Source organism: Apus apus, chromosome 13 (assembly GCF_020740795.1).
Source record: "Apus apus isolate bApuApu2 chromosome 13, bApuApu2.pri.cur, whole genome shotgun sequence".
Lineage (NCBI taxonomy): Eukaryota > Metazoa > Chordata > Aves > Apodiformes > Apodidae > Apus > Apus apus.
Window position 1 is genome coordinate 1,966,027 of NC_067294.1, and position 19,789 is coordinate 1,985,815.

Genomic DNA, 19,789 nt, shown 5'->3' on the forward strand with positions numbered 1-19,789 from the left:
GATAAATTGTTTTTATACAATGAAACTACTGTGTTTGAATAACCTGCAGCAGAAAATTGTAGCTTTTCTCTAACTACTGGGGATATAGCAAGAGCAGTGATCTGGTTTGTGATGAAAGCAATGATTATTTCTGTTTTAAAAAGCTGCAAAACCTGAATTTCCAGTTGCACATAATTCCTTTAGGTTTCTTGGGGGGGGGGGGGGGGGTGTGGGAATCTAGTGTCTTTAGTTTTTTATTGTATGGAATAGAATTAGAAGTGTTTCACTTATTTAGCAGTTGCAAATGGTACCTTAGCACTTCAGTTTGTGGAGAAAGCAGAACACTGAACTTCTGTGGGCCTCAAAGAGCTTATATTAAGCTTGCATGAAGAACAACATCTCTGTATTTTCTGGTCCAAATTAACTTTGCTGTAACTGTGGGAGTAGTTTGGCCATTTTTTTTCTTTTGGTGGTGTATTGGAAACACACAAGCCTGTCATGCCTGGATCACATGCTCTGTGGAAAAAGCATGAAAGCAGGCATGAAAATCTTAGCTATGAGTTGCTCACTATAGATGTGTGAAAATGCCAGTTTTCCCTGTGAAACTTGTGCTTCTCTAGCCTGCTCTAGCATGGGGTGAGAAAATGTCAGTTGTCACTTGTGACTCCATGGCAATCATGTAATTTAAAGATCTTTTTTTTTTTTCCCCTCAGTAGGCCATTAGCAAAATCAAAACAGGAGCAGGACACTTCAAACTGTCAATTGTAATACTTAATTCTAACTGATTACACTGCTCATTTCTTTGTTGGAATACTCTGAAGTTTTGCTTGATTAACTTCACAGTTCAGTGGCTTAAATTCCTTTCCTGAAAACGCAGGTGTCATACAAAATTGTTGGTGTGCTCCCCTAATCCATAGCTTATAAGCATGAGTCTTTTAGATGTGTTCTACGAAGTGATGGTGTTTCAGTGGGTCCCTGCTGTGGAGGTGACTGTATGTAATGCAAATGTTTTGTGTGGCTGAAGTTTCAGATGTACTTTCCAAATGTAACCTCAGGGGAAACAGATGGAGCTGGGCCACTTTTCTGGGGTTTGTCTCCACACTTGTCGTAGCCTCCTCCTAACGCACACATTAGTCTCTGCTTTGATTAAACTGATTCTTCAGTTATTTCACCTGCTGATAGTGTTAAAACATGGTTGCTGTTGGCAGTCTGAGTTTGTAACGCAGTAGCTACAACTACTGAACTGTTAATCCAGCCATGATGCTGTTAATCAAGTTGTTTTTTTCTAATCTGATGTCTGTGTGGGATCACTTTCACTTGAGCTCAGTCAGGGTAGGTGGATCGCTGGAACAAGTTGCCTAGAGAGGTGGTGGAGGCCCCATCCCTGGTAACAATCAAGGTCAGGTTTGGTGGGGCTCTGAGCCAGCTGTTCTAGGTGAGATGTCCCTGCTTATTGTAGGGAGGTTGGACTAGATGACCTTAAGAGGTCCCTCCCAACCCAAGACATTTGATGATTCTGTACCTAACTCAAACCACCAGGTCTGCAGTGAAGATCTGCTTAATCAGAGAAGCCAGATATTTTAATTTCAAGTGCCACTACAGTCAGAGATAATGTGATTTAAGAGGTTATCTTTCTGTAACACCCCTCACCTTCCTAGCAGTTTCTAGCTCAGCTCTTCTTTGCTGGTGGTTCCAGCACTCTCGGGTCTGCTTGCATGGTACCTTCTCCAGACCTGATTCCCATCAAGTCACCACTGTTCTTAGGAGCCCTCAAGGCAGTCACCTTCCAGAGCTGATCAGATGAAGGTTAGGTTTGCTTTTAGCCTCTTCCCTTCGTGGCTGTATTACAGTGCCCATCATGGTTTGCTGCAGTTTTGGTTTTTTCATAATTCTTAAACAGAACCTGTCAGGTTGATATGCAGCATAAAGACAAAGGTGACAGATTAAGGCTAATTTCTAGAGAAGGTGTTCTCTGTTGTCCTGCTTGCTGAGAGGATGAAGGGGTGAAGTGGAGCTGAGGGAACTCTCACTAAAAATGCTGTGTGCAAAGAAGTATTTCTGAGGTTTTGGAATTAATGTATATTTGTTTTTACAAAGCCTGTTTAACATTTAATCAACATTTACTGATGTTTTCTTGTCAACACTGAGATGCATTGTGAATGGTTTTGAGTATCTGCAAGTAATGATTTTACAAAAGAACATTCATTATATTTAGGCTGTACGTAGCAGGCTGTGATGAGAGGGACTGAGTAAAATAAAACATAGATTATAATGGTACTATTTAGTTAAAATTCTTCACATAATAGCTTTCATCAATTTTTCTTTGTCCTTTTTTGTTTTAAAGGGTAATGAAACGTGCACTATTGTCAGTTATTTTTATTTTTTTAAAAGGTAAAATAGGCTGTTCATCTCATTCTTCTCCATTTGCTTTTCTCCCATCCCACTCTAGTTTTGGCAAGCAGTCTGGAGGGAAACGAGGATGCGAATGTATCATACTGGAGCCTTCAGAAATGATTGTGGTAAGACAGATTTTTGAAATGTATTTAAATCTATTGCTGGTTTCAGCAAATTCTTTCTGTTTTACAGCAGAAAGCTTATTGTAAAGTATTCTATAAAATTGCAGCAAAATTGCCTTGATTTCAATTATACCTATAACTGCTATCGTAGCAGCAATAACTATGTAAATTTAATCTAGATGGGTAAATGATGATGATTAGGTCATTCTTTCTGAAATTATGCTTACTTGAGTTTCAAAAGCCTTCTAGTTATGGCTGAGTTGAGCAATCCTGAGTCAGGCAACAATAGACTGCTATCTGGAATATTTTATTTACATCCCCACCTCTCATTTCATTGCTTTTTATCAGCCGTGCCAGCCGTGCTGGCTGTGGTAGGAAAGGTCCTTGCAGTCCTGGCCTCTGCAGTTCCAGGCAGTGTGAGGACTTCCAGGTGAGAGGAGAAGGAATATAGGAGTGCCTAGCCAAGCTTGAAGGATAAGGTTTTCAGCTTAGTTGTCATCAAATTTCCCATGTCCAGCTTTCCTTCTGCCTCTTCAGAATACTTACTAGTGTTGTTGAGTTCTGTTTGCTTACAGATTATCAGTCCTTCCCGGGCTGATGCCACGTGCTGTCAGCAGCTGGGATGTCAGCAGCAGAGCAGTCTGAAGCACACAAGGGAAGCAGGAGACTTTCCTTACAGGGCTGGCTGGTGACTCACTTGCTGCTAGTGCATCTGCAGGTTTACATGAGAGAGATTTCCTGGGGAAAATACACGATAACACAAGATTCCTAGGCAACACCAACATCCTTCTCACCGTTGGTGTAGAAAAAATACAAGATGATGTGAACAAAAGAATAGCTCCTGTGTGATGTGTGTCACTGGAGATAAGATGATGTTATTGAAATATCTTACAAAGAAACTAGAGTGTGTGTGTTTGAGTAGCTACAACTGGGATGAGCTTTTTCAGAGGAGCATACTGTCACAGTCTTTGGAGAAGCCAGTGTTGGCCCTGTCAGCACGATGAAGTGCTGCTGGTTGTTCCTGGAGACAAATGTACAACCTGGACAATCATCCTCTGTATTTTAAACCTTGAGCATTCTGTGATTGTAGTTAAATCCCACTGAGAATATTTTTTTTTTTTTTTTTTGGAACTTCCCTATATTTTTCTGTTGGAAATTCACAAAACTGAAAGTGCGAAGCTGTTTCTCTATTATTTTTGTGTTTGTATTTTACAGGTAAATGTAGCTAAAGGTCAGTTTTCTAGGTAGGATTTCAAATGGTGTGACAAAAACACTTTGGTGTGGTGGCATGCACCTTGCTCATGGTCTGCACTGACACAAGGTGCACTTGAGTTTCATTTCCTTTATTACGTCTCATTAATTTATCCTAAATCTTTTACTTTTCCTCTCTTTTTAATTTGCAATATGCTAATGAAATTTAGTACATAATGAATATTTATCTTGAAGCAAAAGAATTAGCTACTTTAATGTAGTTAAAGGACATCATCGTTCTCTGCTGCTGACTGATTTTTTTTTTTTTATTTTTTTTTTCATCTTCCTCTTTCTTTTTAGAATGTAAATCAGTTTTGTAGCAGGAATCCTCTGGGAACTAACCCATTTTAAAGGCCATAAAATGTGGTCAGCTTAAGTTAATGAGGATAACAGATAACGTGTGAATGGGCATTGTAGCTCATATTTTTGGAGGCTGAACAATCTATTGAATTAGTAATGGGACCATTTATCACTTAAGAAAATGGCCCAGATTTGCAGCATATCTCAGTGTACTGAAGTCTCCTTTCTGTTCTTCCTTGGTGCTTTCATTTTCTTCTTCAGATCTAAGAGTAAGATTGTAGAAGAGCAGCATGGTATTTGGAGGTGGAAAATATTTCATTGCTGGCAGGGTCTGCAGAGTGAAATGGAGCAGAGTCCTACCATCCTCCGTGGTTTTTACGTGGCAGCAAGTGCTGTGGGTGAAGCTATATGGAAGAGTTCTGCTGCTGCCAGCACTCAGGGTTAATGAAACAACACCCTTGATTAGAAACCAGTTAACAGTTTTCCAGACTTCTTGTCACATACTGAAAATTAAATAATACAAAGAGGTCCACAGGGCAGCAACATTCTCCAGCTGACCTGGTAGCAAGTTGATGAGCCTGGTCCTCCCCTGCTTTGGTGACACTGGGAAGGGTCCTCCCTCTGCTCCCACACCACACCTGGCTCACACTGGCTGTGGGGATGCTGGATTCCTCTCTAGGAGTGTCCATCCTGCTCCGATGAGGAGGCTGAATATGCTGTCTGCCAACAGGAATGTTTGGTTTTAACGAGGTGAAAGCAGGGCTGAGTGACAAATGGTGCGAGGAAGCCCTGTCCTGCTTGTCCTTCTAATCATAAGCATAAACAATCTGGTCAGCTGGACTCAAAATACAAATGGTGCTGGTGGCACTGGGAGCTGTGTGGTGTGAGGGTCTTCCCTGGGTTTCTGATTCTGGTTTTGTTTTGTCAGCAGCAGTGCCATTAACCGAAGGAAGCAGCAGGTGGTCCCAGTTTGAGTTTCCACCAGCAGTTGGTTGTTTTGCCTTCCTGGTAGCAAATGATGCTCACTTAGTTTTCAGTTAGAATTGAGGAAGAATAACAACTTCATCTTTCACTGAGTGTTTGTTTTACTTTAGCCTTAAAAACACCTGTTCAGTTTGGGACTTCTTGATAGTTAGGGTCCTCAGTGTTGGAAGACTCATTGTCCAGCTGCTCCAGGTTAGTCTGTGATACTGGAGAAACTCAGCACTTGTTTTATTTCTGTGATTTTTTTTTTTAAGATTGAAAGCAGAGAAAAAAGGTAATAATGCATTTACTGAAGGAGCTCATGTACTGTTGCTCATGTACAAAAATTAAAAATTAAATCAATGCTATTTCAGTTGTTTAGTTTAATACAGAGAGTGACTCAAACTTCATTCTGGAAGCCTTCTGTGTAATTTGAGAGCGACATTGTTGCTGACTAGAAATCCGTGTTTTATGCTAGGGGAGGAGGGATTTCCATGTCCAGTGCCTTACTAGTATTTTGATTATACTAAATGGCTGGTTTAAAAGGATTTTTTTGTTTGTTTTATGTTAGTCTGCCTGCCTTCTTTTTTTTTTTTTTACATCCTTATACCATTGTGCTTGCAGCATCTCTTCTACTAGATATCCATACTCATTGTCCTGTGCCTCTGCAGACAGGTAGTAAAATTCTAGTGAAAAGTGTGGTTGTCCCTTGCTAGGGGAACTCTGTCCTTCTGCTTTCTGTTTTGGTTACACAGTGGTGTGAGGTTCTGTTTTTTGACTAGTTTATCTTTAGCCTATGTTGTCAATGGGTTTTTTTTCTCTATGGAGTTAAAAAGCCACAAGGCAGGCCCAGCCACTTGCACCTTCTCCAGACCTCAGACTTAGCTGTTGAGGAAAAGCCATGTGGGAAGTAGGTGTGATCTCCCTTTTGTGATGGTTTAGTTATTTCAGTTACTTCCTTCTCCATGTCTCGGAAGTGTTTCTGGTTTTCATTCCTTTGTAACTTTTTAATTTTGAGATCATTTACCCAAGCATGTGACGTGAGGGCTGCATGAGACATAGAAGCTCTTCTTCTGTTCCAGGACTAAAGTCTTATGTTGAGGATTTTCAAGTGAAATTTGGAAAAAAAAGGAAAAAAAAAATAATTAAAGGAATCATGGAGGCCAGCAGAAACTTTTATACTGTAAATATGTTGTAGTGCAGCTTCTTGTCTGGCTGCAGCCTCTTTGCTTGCATGTCTGCTCTGCTTCCTGCTAGGAGGTATTTCTCCAAAACATCAAAAGGAAATGGGAAAGGATAGGAGTGCTTTTTATAGAAAAAAGAAGTTGTAACTCATCAGATAGAAAAGTTCCATGTTGACTTTTACTAACAAGATAAATGTACCTACTTTGTAATGTTTAATCATAAATAATATTTAACATCAAGATATGAATCAAGTCCCAGTTATTTCTTCATAATGCTGAAAGTGACTAGAAGTTAGTATGACATGGGTGAAGTAGCTATTTATAAAAAGTTGAAAGATAAAAGTTGGAATTCTGTGATTCTATGATTCTGTTTAAAATTATATAGCTGTGAGTGGCATTATAAATAAATAAAGTTTTAAAAATAGTAAAAATAGGCTACAATTCATTGCCTTTACCAGATTGCAAATACTCAAAGAAATTATAGCTTCTGTGTTGAAGATGCACTTGAAATGTGCAGTGTCTGTAACTGGTGTGGTAGGATACGTGTGGGCGCAAAAGGGTTTCTGCTGGTGAGTGACATTGTTCAGAGGATACGTGTGCCTTTTTTACTACTTTTTTTTTTTTAAAAAAAAAAACCTGTTTCCTGGAAGGAAACTGTGGCCTCCGGCTCATTGTAATAACGTAGTTCTGAGACCTGCAGCAGTGGTTCTCTGAAACCTCCCAGTTGTTTTCTCGAGAAAAGTTTTAAGTGCTCTGAACTTATGTTTGGTGCTTCCTCATGAGCTTCATACGGCTCCATCGGCTTTCGGTGATATGGAAGAACTGGATGTTTAACCAGGAGCCTGAACATGTGTTTCAGGTGGAGAACTCCAAGGACAATGAGGAAAACATCTTGCAAAGAGAAGTCCCGCTTAGGCAGTCCCGTCGGCGGTTTCGGAAGATCAACCAGCGGGGCGAGCGTCAGACCATCACTGATAATGTGGACGCCAGCAGTTACCTGTCGGTGAGTCTGCCCTCTGCCTTTGGGTCTCCTCGGCATCAGGCTGCTTGTGCAGCTTGCTGGCATTTTGTTTCATCTGGTGAGATGAAGTAGTCTGTGTTTGTAATTTGTTTTTTACTTGTTGTGGAGCAGTTGAGTGCTTTGGAGTTGGAACAGCGTAGGTGGAAGTGCAGATTCAGGCACTAGTTAGAGCTCTTTTGGCTTAGGGGTTTTCAATTGAAGCATTATAAATAAATCTTAAAATGTTGTCTGGACGGAAAAATGGCCATTCTTGTTTTTTGTCGGTCTTACCTGGAGTTCTTTAGTAAAGATTTTGGAATTGTGATTTTCTTTTTTCCCTTAATAGATTTGAACTACAGGTTGGAATGGAGTCAGTCACGAGTGCAGTTGAAGAGTATGAACACTATGGTACTTGGTCATGTCTACTTGGTTAAAAATAATTCAGTGGTAATTCAAGCATCAAAAAGAGTAACAGCAACTCATTTACTGGTCTTAAATAAGATCACAGAATGTATAATCTATGCTATGTGAAGGCACGTACAGCTGTGGTTTCTAGGCCACAAGGCTTTTATGAAGGTTTCTTACCATTTTTTTACCATTATTTTTCACATACAAACTTCCTGCTTGGTAGCAATGTATATTTGTGATCTAGATAAATTGTTTCACTGAAAACAGTTGTTCTGGATACTTTGATTTGAAAATCAAAGGTTAAAAGAACAGTTCTAACATTGAAATACACAAACCTTGAGTAGTTTTCATTCACAAAGAAAAAACCAGACTCAATGTCTCCCCTTTTTTCCCCCATCTTTCTTCCCCTCTCCCCAAAAGGTACAAAGTTCTCTCTTAGTTAATACACTTTAAAATATCTGATGTAGGCAGTTGGATAAAACCTTAAGGCATTTGCTCTGTTTCAGAAAAAAGTGCTGTTTTTTGTGCCTGTTGATGACTGTTGGATCGCAGGTGGTGGTTTCAGACTCTCCACAGCATTAGCAAATACTTTGGCATCTGTCGTGTGAGCAGAAGAGCTCTTGTTGCTGTGACAGGAAGATGCTGCTTGAAGGTTAATGTCCTTTGCCATCTCATTTAAAGAACTGTCACACGTGCTGAATTTTATCATTAGTAAGTCACCTGAATTAGTTATTGACAAACTGTGGTGTTGGATCCTCATGCTCTGGGCAGTCGTGTATAATAAGGCTTTATTAGGAATTAAATTCCAATCTGAGTATGACAAAATGTGTTTCTTTCTCTTTGGTGTTTCTGTGACACTGAATAAGCACATGGAAAATAATTCTCAGACCTCAGTGCTAAGAGGAAGAGAATCCCATAAACAGCTGACCCTGATGCAGCTTGTTTGGAGAGGCACACGAGAAAGGACTCGGCATCTCTGGTCTGTTAAAGACCAAGATAGATAGGTTTTTGAATTATTTCAGAGTTTGGCAGTTATTGATGAAAAGAGTTGGTGTGAGACACTCACAGGATTGCAATTAGTTGACAAATTATGTCCTCGTTAGGATTTTTGTTTCTGTTGATTTGTTTCTTTCTCTTACCAACCATATGGGGCTCGTGTGCGTGTCTGCATGTTTAGTTTCACGTTGAAAGCCTGGTGGCTTCCTCAGATTTATGAGTGTGTGTATTTTGATCAGCATTTGATGGGAAATAGTACAAACTTCATAAATCAACAGCATATTCATAAACCTGCTTTTATGTCAGTTAATTAGGAATATCTAAAAAGAGTCCTGTTAACACTGCTAGGTGTTTTCCCGGGTGAGTGAGTGCCAAGTGGCAAGGAGTAAACAACCAACTCTGGTAGAAAATCTGGAGGCTGTTGGGTTTTCAGCAGGCTGCACTGAAGTACCAACTCTTGCTTCGTAGGCTGCAAGCTCCTAATTGGGAAGTGTCATACTCATAGTACTTGGGGTAGCAAAAAGTAATTTGTAACTCCACAGATGACTAAGAAATCAAAACATGATAACCAGCTGCCTGTTTGACAAGTAAATAAAAATTGGGTGCCCCTGGTTTTACATATTCCGTTATAATCTGATAAAATACTGAGTTTTTCTCAGGTCTGGTGTGTTCTGTGCTTGGGTTTAATTTGTACCTATATGAGTCTCTTCATACATGACTGTTGGTTCCCAATGGTCTTGAAGACCAATCTTTATACTGTAACCCTTCATGTCAGACCACGTGAGAATGGGCAGGATGAGGAGGAGGGTTTCTGAATGAAATATTTATTTGACAAGAACTTGAAATAACGTTTTCTGCCTGAGTGGGACAACTGTTTGCAAATGCAGGGGCAGATTTCCTTACTGGCACAACACTAATGAACAAATGAAGTGTTGTGTTTCCCTCTCCAGCCTGTTGCTAAATGCTCTCTGACAGATGCTGAATGTAGCTTGATGGACCTTTTGTGCGTCCTGCTTGCTCAGGGAGAGCTTGGGGCTTTCCAGCCACTCTGCCAGGACTGCAGCTGGGCTCCACTGATCCACTGTTTGAGTACTCAACAGGACGCTGTTTAAGTTTCTAAATGTACAGGTGCTTTTCTGCTTTCTAAAGAAAACTCGGATGCTAGAGGTGTTGAAATTCCGTCTTGCTCAGGATTTTTCCTTTTGTCATTAAATAGATGATTTCATGTGTTTAAGGGGAATTACCTGTGCAATCTCCATTCATTCTGAAATGTAAATCTCTGCACATTAAAGATACTGTGCTTAGTATTTTATGATTAAGGCTAATCTTTGTTTTTATAAGACATTACCTATTAGGTTCGGACATGAGCTTACATGTACTTTCTCACGTGGAGCTCCCTGCTTGTTATTGCCGGAACTTACTCTGTAGAAATCCCCGCGATTGGCCAGGAAACAAAGATTTGAATGCAGATACTTTCAGTAATATTTTTATGATTTTTATGATATTTGAAATTCCTTTGTCTTATGCCTCTTAAGTAAAAGTGCCCTACTGGTTAATTTAACTGTGTACCTTCAGGATGGTTGACATTCAAATTATTACGGGTATCTTCAGTTTTTTTCTCATTTCTTTGGAATGAACTTAAGTTAAAAATGGATCATCTAGTTGGTTTCTTTGGTGAAGGAGTTACCATTTACACTCCTGTACTACATTTTTGTGGTTCATAGAACATTACTGTTTCACAAGAACACTGGTCTACAGCAGAATAAGTATTTAAAGTTGGAGGTGTGTTTTTTTTCCTTCCAGTAAAATAACAGTGAGCATATGCTGGCAGTGTTCTTGCTTCCCACTCAAACTGAACAGGTTTATATTTCTGTTTATATCTTCAAAGTGCATAGCAATGTGAATTTGTTCTTGCAATACATATGCAAGAAAGTATGTTAGACTGGCTCGTGTTTGGTAGGTGAGCAGCCTGAGCTCTTGCAGGGGTGACCAGCAGCCCTGTCAGGGTTCTGCTGGCACTGGACTTGTTCGCTTCTACAGCATGGCTTCCCAGCTGGATCCTGAGGATAAATGTGTATTTGGAGAGACACTTGTCAAGGGTTCTTTTCCGGATGAACAGCACCGCTGCCCGCGAAGTGCGGCAGGAGGCGGCTCTGGTCTGGTGGGTCACGTGCAAGGCAAGGCCACGGTGGCAGCCTGAGTGTGTGTGGCCACCTGCCCACCTGGGGCAGGTCTGAGCATCCCCATAACTACATGGGGTCCCTTCAGCCCTGGGCATTTTGGCCTCTGTTGCCTTTTTAATTTTTTGTCATTTTGCAACTCTCTGCGTCTTGCTTATCATCCCCGGTGTGACATCCTGACTGTGGGGGAGAAATAAGGCTGGAGTGATTTGGAGAAGGCTTTTGCTCAAGCTTAATGGATGAGAAGGAAAAGTGCCATTGGTTTTAATGATACCTCCTCTTGCTTCAAATCTTCTTTGTTAGCATGATTGTGTCTCTTTCTGGAGACGTGCACTGTGTGCACACTGGTGCCTGCAGTGCAGATAAGAATCCAGGCAGGAACCAGGGTTATGCAGCAGGACGTTAACACAAACGAGATAAATGCCTGGTAATTTCTAGTTCTTAGTCTAGTTCTCAACCCAGTAAGTAATGCAACTGCATTTCTTAACTGCAAAAGAAAAAAGTAATTGTGATTGTCTATGTTTAACTGTGTCCCAAACTTCTATGAACAGCTGGTCTCACAACAGATGATTTTGTGTGAACACTTGTAGGAAAAAAGTTTAACGGTAGTTTTGGTGCTTCATAGAAGTTAGATTTATGTTTTGATCTTGAATTAATAGGAAAATAACGTTTCAAGGGTTTATCTTCACGATTAAAAAATAGAACCTGAGATAGTAAGTTTTGCACTTCTCTTTCATGCAGTGATCAAAACCAAAAAGGGTTTAACAATTTGATACAAATTTCTACGTGGCCCTCAAACCTGTAACCTGCGATACCTTTTCATTGGAATGAGGTTCTTATTACCTACATATGTTTTTGGCAGTTCTGGGATTTTTTAGATGAAGAATATTTGTATTTCTAAAAATAGCACATGTATGATGTAATGCACATTTCTGTGGAAATGTGGCAATGTTTTGAATTTTTTCAATTGTTGGTTCATTGTAGAACAGAATAAAGAAATCAGCACCAAACTTTTTTAGTAGTAATCCTCTTTTGTCAGACATGCAAATTTACCTTTTTTAAAAAAAAACAACCTTGTAAAAGGATGGTGAGGTTTAAAAGATTCATTATAATATTACGTTTTATGGACAGTATCTTAATACTTGCATCATGTAAAAAAATTCCTGAAGCCTTGTAGAGACATTTATCTGCAGAGAAGTCTGTCACTAAGGACTGCTTGAGTGGCAAGTTTCTTGTTCTTTGATCGTTACTTAATGTAATCCTGTCAGAGGCTGGGGTTGGTGCAGGGTGTCTCACAATTGTGGCAAGTTAAGTCACATTTCAAAATACTGAATCAAACCCATTAGGTTCTTTACCATCAGTAATCCTTTGCCTTTTACATGCTATAAAACACTGTGGATCTTTTATAATCTGTTTTTAACTGCCAGGTAAATTTGCTGAAATGGTACCTTTTACTGATCTAAAAGAACTAAGACTGACTTAGAGCTGCCTTCTGTTAAACATGGACACAGCATCCACTGGCATCTGTTTATTTGGAATATTGGTTAATTTTAATGAGGCCGTGGCTGATCTGTGAGTGGCTAAAATAACTTCTTGAGCTGCTCTTTGCAGCTCACTGCTTTTTCATGTGTTTATGTCCACGCTTCCTCTTTTTGACACTTAAAAAATGCTTGATGGAATTTTGGCTTTATTAACTGACCAATTAGAAGAAAATCTGAGTCTTGCTGAAACCTGTGAGTCTTGCTGTGTATTTAGTGGGTACAGAAAGTACTGTCCTTGATAGCATTCAGGAGGTGTCGTGCGATGCAGGGAGAGGATGCAAGTCCCTTCTTCCTGACACTGTATTTCCAACATGGAGATTAAAACAGAGAAAATCCTTATTTTTAATTGTGTGGCCCAGGTTGGGTCCCAACTTGCAGGTCTTGTGTGCCCGAGAGCAGCAGTGTGTGCAGGACCCTCTGCTCGCCAGGCTGCCCGGGCAGGATGGGACCCCCGCAGAAGCCCGCATGCGCAGTGGCTTGTTTGGAGCTCTGTTGAACTCCTGCCATTTTAAGTGTTTTTCTTCTGTGATCAAAAAGCAGCTGCATCTGCAGCACGTTTACTTCCTGAGCAGACGACTCTAGGTTTGCTGTGGCTGAAGGGAACCAGCTGCGTGGGTGTGGTGGGTGTGAGGGGTGAGGAGGGGAAAGCTTGTGGCTGGTGCCCCCGGCTCTCTGGAGATGGAAATTCCTGTCAGAATGTCAGGCTGGTCTTTGGGGGTGGGGGAAAAGGCTGTGAATGATGTAACAGCAAGTGGCTCTGGTAATGAATGGTGTCGGAGGTGTCTGCTTGTCCAGCTAAATGGGGTTTCACCAGCAGAGCTTGTGGACAACCTCTGGCTGGGTCCTGCTGGCATCCAGCTCAGCATCTCCAGCTCGCCCTGGTCTGCCGAGACAGCTGCCCTGGGGCACTTCTCTTGGCTTTTGTAAGCAAGGGGAGACTTGCCAAATGCGTGTTTGCTCGTATTTTATTTTACATATTGATTCTGTCTGCTTTTTTGTCAGCTGTGTTACTGTCAAGGACTCCTTGAAAGTCTGCCCCTGGTTGTGGTGGTCACTAACAAAACACCAATCCTTGAAGTGTGCTGTGCATTAAAAAGCTGCCTAGAAATTTCCACAGAGTGCTGGTGCTTCCCAAACCGGTTAATGAGAGCCTACAGTTTCCAAAGAGTAATGACTTGGATAGGCTGTGCACAAAATAAGAAGCCACTTACTGAACATACTGCCCTTCTGTTAAAATCTGTGTTTTTCAGATTAAAATATCATTTTTAAAAAATAAAACCACATGCAACGTGTAAGCCCCAATTTATCCATAATGAAAGTCGTTGTAGCTATAAAAACTTTTAAGCAGGAGTTTTCCTGTAGATTTTACAGACTCGAGAAGTAGATGAGGTATGAACTGTGAATTACAGAAATCACCTCAATTTGGAGGTGACGTGCAGCTGTTTAACAGCATTTGAAAAGTGACACAGAAATGAAATGACATCAAACCGAAACTAGGGAGGGTCTATTTTAGGCGAGCACCTGTATATTCTCAGACCTGGCTGCTGGCAGTGCTGCACAGCCCTCCTTCTGCCCCGTGGGACAGCCCGTGGCAGCAGGCAATGGCTCCGTGTCGGGATGTGGAGGGACAGACACCTTCCTGCTCCGCCTGCATCGGTCCTGGAACAAGATACTGAATTTCTTCAGGGCTTTACCTTTCAGCTTTTATTCCCTTGCTCAGCAGAGCAGAACTGTGCTTGTCTCTGGGATACCTGAAGAAAAAAACTTGAGGATATTTTTACACTTATTTCCTACTTGCAGTCCAAACACATTGGTGTTTGTACACCTGAGTGCTTTCACCAGGAAGCCTGGAACCATGTGGAAAGGGATCCTGAGCACAGTGTGTCCTTTTGCAGGGAAGTCTTCCCACTCTGTTAACTGGCACTGAACCAGAGAGTTCACAGAATCACAGAATGTTAGGGGTTGGAAGGGACCTCTGGAATAAAGTCCAGCCCCCCTGTCAGAGCAGGACCACCACAGAATCTAGGACAGGTCACACAGAAATGCATGCAGACAGGTCTTGAAAGCCTCCAGAGAAGGACAGACTCCACAACTTTGCTGGGTAGACTGTCCCAGTGCTCCATAACCCTCACAGTAAAGAAGTTCTTGCTCATGTTGAGGTGGAACTTCCTGTGCTTGAGTTTGTATCCATTGCCCCTCATCCTATCACAGGGCACCACTGAAAAGAGATTGACCCCTCCTTGACATCTACCCTGCAGATATTTATGAATATTAATAAGATCTCCTTTCAGTCTTCTCTAGACTAAACAGCCCCAGGTCTCTCAGCCTTTCCTCATCAGACAGGTGTTCCAGTCCCTTATTGGTCCTCTTAGTGTCCGTTGGACTCTCTCTAGTAAATCCTTGTCCCTCTTGAACTGTGGAGCCCAGAACTGGACATTGACCTAAGCTGGTGCTGGCAGTGCTGTGGGAGGAATGTTCTGTTGTGCCTGTTGCTCTGTGACAGCTTGTGGCAGAAGCCCCTTTCAACAATTCTGGATATTTTGCAAATTAATATGCACAAGAAGTAAAAATTCAGGTTGTTATTAATGTGCTCTCCACACAATAATCAATTAATCTGTTTTTTCCTCCACCTTTCACAGTATAGACAAATGTATACCATGGTAGAAATTAACTCAGTTGCTTGGAAAATGCCTGAGAAAATATTTTATGTAGCATGTTCAGAGAGTTAATTTCTGTTTTGATGGACCCTAAGGGGCTGGGTGGCAGTTCCAAAGTCATTAATTCTTCATAAGCAGCCTCTTATGCAAACTAGATTGAGAATGATGTGTAGGGGTTGCACCCACTGCTAATAACTGTATCATGTCTTTCAGGTGGTTAATGATAAAAAGGTTGCTCTGCACTTGAGAAAGGTCTTTGCTTTTTGGGGGGACTTAAAAACCTTTTAGTGTATGAGTTGCAGGTCTTCGTCAGATCCTTCTTCTTAACATTATTGTTTCAGTCTTTTAAAGTGGTGTATTGAGTGGCTTCTTGCAGAAAACCAACAGGGTAGTAGCCAGCAAGCTGGTCGCCTGCATGCAGGGCGATGGTAGCAAGTGTGGATCTGTTCTTTATTTCCTGTCTTCCATCTGGGCTGTTTCTGTTCAGTATGCTGTGCTCAAGTATAGCAGCCTAGTTGTGTTCTTATTTGTAGCCAATTCAACCTCTCGTGGAGGTTTAGCTTTATCGTGCCTGAGAGAGAAGTAGTCATGTGAAGGATCATGTTGTATTTTAGCCTGAAGAGCTGAAAGTTTGAGTCATTGGGTTGAATGTCACGTGACACTGAAGACTTCTTTAAAGGACTGTGGTGATGTTGTCTTCAACTTCGTATTCAAGTTAAAATGTTTTTCCAATATACAGTACAAAGATTTACATAAACTCAGGTTATTTGGAAGCCTTCCTGACCAAGTTAGGGAGTGAGAATATCCTGAGCAATTTTCAGTTAAAATCACCCTCAGAAAATGTCAGTGCAGAATGCAGGCATTTGGATGCCCTGTTTTCCTTGAGAAACTTGGCACGAAAACCACTGTCTGTACGAGAGAATAGCTAGAAGAATCTCTTTGGTTTTGGCTTAGAACTGATTGCTATCTAATGACATTTAACAGCATTTGCAATTTTACATTTGATATGTGGAAACTGTCTTAATGGGGGATATATTTGACAGATGAAATACTTGAAATGGTTGGTTAAATGAAGTCTCTTGGCTAAATGGGGCCATCTTTGTAGCTGAATTCCTTGGTGGATGCTTTGCTCTTGCAAGTCACAGTTGTTTTCTGTTGCTGAGTAGTAAAGTTTTTTGTTCCTGTATGGTTAAGTTTTAATTTGAGGTGCTGTAGCCACAATGCTTGCATTGTTTTTATGATTTAGATTTTTTTTCCTTTAAAGTTTGGTTAACAGATGGGATTTGTCAACTTGGAGTGCAGGTCTGGCACCTGGCCCAGCCGTTGCTTTATCTGCTAAGTTCAGTTTCTCAGGTAGGGGGAGAATAACTGGACTTCTGCTGATGTTTTTCTCTCAGCGGACGGAGGCACCCCAAACGATGCTGGGGAAGAATTTCCAAAAGCATACTGGGCTTTCAATTTTTAAAGGCAGTAAGGGCTGGGTCATACCAGAATAGGAGGAAGCTTGGAAACCACCACGCCACAACAGTCTGTGCGACGAGGGAAGCCCTGCAGAGCTGCCCTCGGATCTGCGCTGCGCTTCCCCAACACGGTAGGTTTTGGGAGCCATGCATCATGCTGTGGTCACTGTCCTAGTAAATCCCTCAGGAGCACTTCTGCCAGTGCCTTACCCACCTCTTCCTCCCTTGCTCATGCTGTTCCTGAGCTCAGTATAGGTTACCCCTGGCTGCTCCCAGCCTGGGGCCAGGGCCAGCTGAGATCCCTGTGTGTGGAGTCAGGCCTGAGCCCAGGCAGGTCTGTTGGTGTAGGCTCTGCACATGGAAAAGCAGTTTGGAGCCTTCAGACATGGCTTGGTTCTGGGAAGAAAATGTTCCTAAAGTGTTATGTTTGAGATGATGCTCATGTCACCTACACTTCTCAAGCTGGCCACTAGCAAATGGAAGCTGAAAGTTCAGAGTTGCTCCTGCATAGAGACAAATCTTGACACTTGGTAGCAGGAGTTGGATCCCTCCCCCCTTCCTGCTTTCAGGCTTCCAGTTTGGTGTTAATCCTCAAGAATAATGACAGAAGAAATATTGGAAGTGGCATTTTAATGACTTTTAACCTGATCTGTGGAGTTAATGTATTATTCTCAAGGTCATTTAATCAGAGGTCTTTTTCTTGGGAGATGTGAGCAGGTACCTTATGTTCTAAATACTCTTAATCTGCTCGTTTTAACTTGAGATGTGGTTTTTATAACTGAAGGAAGAAAAAGTGTTATTTTGTATTAACTTTCATATTGACATTTTTGTGATGAAAATTAATATATACATATATGGGTGGGCTTTGCAATTTCCAAATGTGAAGCCCCAGCTGATTTCCCAGGTAGGCGGGAGCTGAGGAAACTGAGATCAGGTCCATGTTAGGTTTGGACTGTGATTTCAGTCTTGCAGCTAGATCAGGTAGCATTTAATGAGCAAAATTCTAAATATGCTTGGGAATTTTTGCTGTGGGATGTTAGAGATTTTGTCTTTTCAGTATCTCTGGGTGGATTCAGTCTCACAAAGTGACCCTTCTGGGGTTGGTACCCACTCCTTCTCATCACCAGGGACTTTTGGGTTGTGTACCTTCCTAAACTACCCCACCCCTTGTTGAAATGAGATGTCAGGAAGGGAGGGAGGAGCATAGTATGAATCATCTTTGTTCCAACTGTAGAACTGAACTTTTTGTTTGAGTCTGTAGGAGAGGGGGCTTTCCCCCCTTCCCCCCATGCTGGCGTGGTCCCTGTTTGCAATGCTGATCATGCTGCTGCCCAGCTCTGCAGAGAGTGTGCAGCAACAGAGATCTGCAGGAGAGAGCTGTAATTTATAAACATATTCAAGAAAGTATTATAAACCATATAGATCTGAATCACTGCAAATATAAGATGACTTTTCATGCTTAACACAACAGCTGAAAAAAGATGGTAGGGGCAGTGTGAAAGCGATGGGGAAATTGAATCCATGGTGCCTTTTTATTGTTCCTTCTGTATTGCTGCTGCTATATTTAGAAGCTTACATCACTTCAGGGATGATGACAGTCTCTGCCCTCCCCCTCCCACTCCCCCTCTCTCCTTCCCTTAGGATGGATTGTGTTTTCATACTACTTACGAGTCCTACAGATCTTTCTGTAGGATTTTTCTGCAGCCTGTTAGTAAGTGCTGCCATGGAAGGCGATGGACATGAGGATGCAGTTGCACCATGTAATGTCACCCTGAAGGGGAGTGGGAGCTCATGGTGCTGCTTTCCTTGCTTCCCTTTTCTAACAGGGTCAGGGTGGAGAGTTGTATTTTATTTTTTCTTTAAACGGGAGTTCCTGAGAAGCCCTGAGGGGAGGGTCTAACCTTGCCATGTAAATACAATGGTTCTTTTAAGATGAGCCAGTTGAATGGCAGGGGGAAACCAGAGAGACATGCTAGTGACACTGAATCCAGCAAGCTGTGCCAGCGTAGCAGGGGCTGCAGCTGCCTCTGCCTCCTGCACCCCATTGCCTGCCTTCCCATGAGGTCTGAACTGCTCAAATATATTGAAATAAACCTCTTGCTGCAGGTGCCCTTAATGCTTAAATATGTCTGCGTTATGCTGCTGTGTTTGGCAATTCCCACTTGCAAAACTGTATTAAGATGAATTATTTTAGCCTGAGCCATCTTTGCCCAACTGTGTGAGATGACGGATTGCTTCCCAAGCTGCTTGTCTCCTTCCCCAGCCCCCATCGTGGGCTTGGCGTCAGGATGCTACCTTAGGTACTCTGCTCCAGAAGGGGGAGCAAATTAAGGTACCTGCTAGCTAGGTGGGCACTTGCAGGGGACAGTGTGGCAGGAGTTGTCTGGCTCTGAGGACAAAAGGACACAAATCTGCAAGCCCAGCCCTCAGCCCCCAGCCCCTCGGCTCACTGGCACACACCGACGGCTTCTGCCTTTGTGCCATGTTGGCTTCGAGACCAGCCCTTGTCCTCCCCTGGTGCTGCACAATGGGCTTTTCTTTCTCTGATCAGGAAAAAGTCGTGCTGCTCGACAGGCACCTTCTGCTGTCAGCTGCCAGTCCTCTCTGCTTTTGCAGAACTTCAATTTGTCGTGTCCTTAAATAAAAGAAGACTCTAATCTGCATTGAACCTGCATTTAAATTATGAAAGGCCTTACTATCCTTTTAAAAACATCCCATTTTTCAGTGACTTAGTCTTGCTAGACAATTAGAACATTCAGATTTATTTAACAGTCAGAAGGATTCAAATAGCATTATGGGAGGATAAAGGGAATATTATACTTAGAAATATACGGAGTGATATTTCAGGCATGGAAAGAAATCAGTGTTAAGAAACAAAGACCACTGTTAATTCAGAGATTGCAGACTGGAGGGTTTTTTCCTTAAGATTCTCTGAAAACTGGGAATCTGGCTTAAAATGAGACCAGCAATTTCCTGTCTGTGATTCTGCCTGCTGCTGCAGTTCTTCACAAATATTATGATTGTGATCACTGTGGAGCAGCCTTTGTATCAGATTTTTCTTTCATCTCCGAGCGGCTTCAGTTTTGAGACCTGTCGTTAAACAGACGATTTATACAAACTTCCAGCCCTGTGCTGCAGGGAGCTGGGGCTGCAGAAATACGGGCGTTGAAAATAAAACCTGACAGCATAATTCAGAAATGAGTGGGGAGGGGGATGCCCCAAAAGCTGGGGTGTGGAAGTAGGTCAGGTTTTCCCCCCGCTCGGGGCTGCAGAGCTGGCTGCAGCCCCCTGGGACCACCGCTGAGCTCATTGGCGGCACGGGCAGAGCCATGATGTCATCTGCACTTAAAGGCA

General features: G+C 42.0%; 1 protein-coding gene across 7 annotated transcripts in view; it reads left to right on the forward strand.

The window, feature by feature from the left end:
• The window catches only part of RAPGEF6 (Rap guanine nucleotide exchange factor 6), a 120,672-nt gene that overhangs the window by 36,606 nt on the left and 64,277 nt on the right, over positions 1 to 19,789 (forward strand). For all 7 annotated transcript variants that reach the window (XM_051631201.1, XM_051631205.1, XM_051631203.1 and 4 more), the window contains 2 exons: positions 2,429 to 2,498; positions 7,053 to 7,196. In XM_051631201.1, the coding sequence (XP_051487161.1) occupies positions 2,429 to 2,498; positions 7,053 to 7,196 (214 nt within the window). The remainder of the gene's footprint in view (positions 1 to 2,428; positions 2,499 to 7,052; positions 7,197 to 19,789) is intronic.